Source organism: Guillardia theta (assembly GCF_000315625.1).
Source record: "Guillardia theta CCMP2712 unplaced genomic scaffold GUITHscaffold_10, whole genome shotgun sequence".
Taxonomy (NCBI): domain Eukaryota; class Cryptophyceae; order Pyrenomonadales; family Geminigeraceae; genus Guillardia; species Guillardia theta.
This window is the reverse complement of record NW_005434664.1, coordinates 951,229-955,307: the sequence shown is the minus strand read 5'-3', so window position 1 is coordinate 955,307 and position 4,079 is coordinate 951,229. Positions and strand designations below refer to the sequence as shown.

Here is a 4,079-nt window from a genome sequence, read left to right as displayed (position 1 = left end):
GGAAAGAGCCAGCGACAACCGTCGGAATAATGCTGATCGGAACCACCATTGATGGAAGTAACAAACAAGCTTGCGCAACTGTTTGCCAGCTGATGTGCTTTGGAACTGTTCCTTCCTCTCCCCTCCTCCTCTCTGCTGCTGCTGTCTGTCATCTCTCCCTCCCTTCCCCCCTGCTCCCAGCTCTCGCCTTTCGCCTCCCACATCCTCCCTCCTCCTTCCCTCCTCTCCCCATCATCATCTTCTCGTTCGCATCTTCTATGCTGCTGCAAACGCCTGCATCCTTTCTTTCTCACTCAGCTGCCCAGTGGTGGTAGGAGGCCCCGCACATCTCACGCGGCAGCTTCAGCGAGGAGACAGGATCACGCGGGTGGACGAGGAGGAAGTAGACCTGGACAACATACACCAGAAGCTGATCGGACCGGACGTGCCGGGGAGTAGCTTGTCAGTGACGGTGCATCGTCGGGGAGAGGCGAGGAGGGTGAAGATGACGAGGATGGCTGTGGAGGAGATCGCAGGTGCTGTGCTGCTCGTCAGTGCTGTGCTGTGATGGACATGACAGACAAGCGGCTGATGTTTGAGATCTTTACACACGTTGCAAACTTCATCTCCATGTGTCCCAGGGATGAGAAGCAAACTTTCGCCTCCTACGACATCAGCAAGGGCGTTGAGGTGTTCACTCGGATCCTGCAAGCTCACTCCGATGCCCACGAGGAGATGAGAGCGAGGATGCGACAGGAGCAGGAGGAGGCCGCGCAGGTGATCCGAAGGGTGGAGGAGGTGATGACGAGGTTTGAGCGAGACTGCTGGCTGTTCGTCAAGGGAGCATCGTCTTGTATCAGAGCTCTCGAGGGGTTCACGTGCAAGGTAGAGGAAGTCGTGATGAAGCTGCAAGGATGGGTGGAGGGGGCGAGGAGGAGGAGGGACGCTGAGGAGGAGGAGGAGGAGGAGGAGGAGGAGAGGCGAACGGAAGAGGACAAGGAGAAAGAGGAGGAGGAGGAGGAGCGTTTTGTGAGTGCAAAGACGATCCTGAAGCTAGAGGAGGAGCTGAGCTCCACAAGGGAAAAGATGTCGCAGCTGCTGCGGGAACGAGCCGAGAGCGAGACTGTCCTGATGAACGTGGGGAAGGAGGAGGAGCAGGCAGCAGAAGGCATCAGCAGGTTGCAGAGCGTGCTTGACGAGTGTCTGTCTCGCAGCCGGAGCATGCGGGAGCAGGAACAGGAGACGAAGGGGACCGTTGCGCGGCTGCACAGGCTCCTGTACCAACGGGACGTCAGTGAGCTGAAGAGAGGGGAGAGGGAGAGGGAGAGGGAGGAGAAGCTGCTGCAGCTGCAGGAGGACGTGAAGGAGAAAGAATCGCTCATCCTCTCCCTCCAGCTCGAACTTCACAAAGTATCTGCTGCGCTTCCTCGCTTCCACCGCAGCCTGCCCGAGGACGCGCTCAAGGTGGTCCAGGCGCTGATGCTGCCGGAGCAAGAGGAGGCGTCTTGCTACGAGAGCCCGTGGGTAGCCGATGCCCCAGGTCTCCTCCTCCTCCCTGCGGTTTCCCTCTCAGCCAGGTCGCGGGAGGTCAGGCTTGCGTCCCCTTCCTCTGCCTCTTCCTCGCCCTTGTCTCTGCGGTGGGTGCAAGGAGAAAGCTCCTCGGTGCTGCAAGGCGACAAGATGGCCACTGTTGGAGGCGCCGGAGGAAAGATCGATAGACTGGAGGAGGAGGAGGAGGAGGAGGTGAAAGAGGTGAGTGGAGAGGGGGAGGATAAGAGGGGCAAGCAGGAGCACGAAATGAATGGAGGAGGAGAAGTAGGATGGCGAATATCGTTGTCGTCCGATGCCAGCATCAAGGAAATTCCATCCAAGTCAGAAGAGCAGCGGGGGTGGGAGGTCCTCGGGAACTTGATCGTGCGGGAGTGGAGGGAGAAGACACAGAGGAGAAGCATATGGGCATGGGAGGAGGGTGCTGGGAGGAGGAGGAGGAGGAGGTGTGCAGCAGAGGAAATCCGGAGGAGGCGGAGAGCTTGGTTCACGATGGAAATGCTCTCGTCTTGGTTGAGGATGGTGGAGAGGAGTAGGAACCTGAGGAAGGCAGCCATGGCGATTGAGCAAGCGCAGCAAGCGGAGGTGAGACACTTCTATGAAGGGAGGGAGCGGAGTGTTGAAGGATGGAGCAGGTGGACGAGATCGGACGGCGATGCCTGTCAAGGTGGTCAGATGCTCATCTGAGAAGCTCCGCATGCAAGATAACGTGCAAGGGAGAGATGAAGCTTCTGATGATCAGGAGCGTTGCAAGATGGGGAGGGTGGGCGAGGGAGAGGAGGGAGGAGAGGGGCAGAGAGAAGAAGCTTCGAAGTCGAGGTCGTGCAAGTGTTCTCAGAGAAACCTTCTCCGTATTCCAACAAGGTAGCGCAAGGCGCGAGGTGAGGAGGAGACGTTTGTGCTCCTGGCAGGAGGAATGACGATGAGGATGGTGCAGGAGCTCCATAGTGACCTGAAGAGGCTGGAGCGATCAAGAGAGCTGCTAGCGGGCAGGAGAATCTTTGCCTGCCTACTCGAGTATTCCTTCCGTCGAAAGAGGAAGAGCAGAGCTGGGGAACGAGCGAAAGTTGTGGAAGAGGAGAGGAGGAGGTGATTTGTTTCTTCACAGTCTCGCTGCCACTGATCTTTAGCACGTGGCAGGAGATGTCTTGCAGAGAGCTTGGATGCGATGAGAAACGCTCGTTGCTGCAGGATGTACGTCGTGCGGAAGAGGCGGAGGAGGGAGGAGGAAGGGCGTTCTTCTTGCCTCCATTCGTGGAGGGAATTAGTGGAGGATGGGAAGCAGGAAGAGCTCTGGCGGAGAAGTTTGAAAGCTACCTCTGACCTTCAGTTGCTGGTATCATTGTAATGGCTCTTAAGAGGTCCTTATGTTGTCGTTGCTGCTGCTGCTGTTGCTGCTGCTGTCGTCGTAGCAGCAGCAGTAGTAGTAGTAGTAGTTGATGATGATGATGATGATGATGATGATGATGATGATGATGCCGCTGCTTCTGCTGATGTTGAGACGTAGGGGAGAATGTTTTGATTGGGATTTCAGTTGTTGGAGTTGAAAGGACGACAAAGCAGAGCAAAGGACGAGGCGATAAAGGAGCGAAACAAACAATCGGTGATGGAGAACGAAATCAAGGTGAGTGATGGCAACGAGGGAAAGGGAAGGGGGGTGAAGGGAGGAGAAAGAGGAGTTCGCGAAAAGAGGAGAGAAAGAAGGAGGAGAGAGAGATTGAGGCGATAGAGAGAAGGAGGAGAGAGGGGAGGAAAGAGAGAGAAGGAGGAAGGGGAGGGAGGGGGGAAAGAAGGAGGACAGAAGAAGGAGAAGGAGGGAGGAGAATGAGGCTTCTGCAGCTGATCACCAAGCTCTTCATCGAGGACATCAAGACGTACCAGGAGCTTCTGTCTGTCGCCGCGTCGTTGCAGGTCACGATGGAGGAGGTCGCAAGGGAGGCAATTGAGACGTGAAGGTGCAGGAGAAGACAGCAGCGGCGATGAGAGTCAGGCAGCGGGAGATGCTGCATGTGAGTGAGAGAATCTGATGGAGAAGGATGAGGAGGTGGTGGTTTATGATTGCAAGAAGACAAGGAGCAGGAGCAGGAGGAAGGGCGGGTGTGGCGGGGTTGGCGGGAAGGAGAAGAATTTTGCGTTGACTTCCACGAAGTACGAAGAAGGAGATAGCAGATCAGATGGCTTGAAGGAGCAGGAGCAGGAGCAGCAGGAGCAGGAGCAGGAGCAGGAGCAGGAGCAGGAGCAGGAGCAGGAGCAGGAGCAGCACGGAAGAGGGTTGATGACTTTGGTCTGCATCAGAAAAAGCGTCTCAAGTATCCGACTGGCAGCAAACAGCCTCGCGAACCTCAACGACAGGAACCGACGGCATCGGAAACGTTCGGAGCAGACAATCGGGCATCGGTGAGACGCTCCACAGATCCTGCGGCCTCGTCCTCGTCCTCGTCCTCGTCCTCGTCCTCGTCCTCGTCCCCCTACTCTCCTCTCCCACCATCTTCGTGATGGTTGATCCCTTTCTTTTGCTGAATTCTGATTTCTCCTCCTCCTCCTCCTCCTCC

At 56.7% G+C, this 4,079-nt stretch overlaps 1 protein-coding gene across 1 annotated transcript; it reads left to right on the top strand.

Moving 5' to 3' along the window:
• Positions 1–484: 484 nt before the first annotated feature.
• GUITHDRAFT_134275 (hypothetical protein) lies at positions 485–2,850 on the top strand (the record flags this gene model as incomplete). Its single annotated transcript, XM_005838884.1, has 6 exons — positions 485–515; positions 560–1,157; positions 1,422–2,112; positions 2,163–2,408; positions 2,465–2,616; positions 2,658–2,850. The coding sequence occupies 6 exons, from the start codon at positions 485–487 to the stop codon at positions 2,848–2,850; spliced, it is 1,911 nt and encodes a 636-aa protein (XP_005838941.1).
• Positions 2,851–4,079: the final 1,229 nt, after the last annotated feature.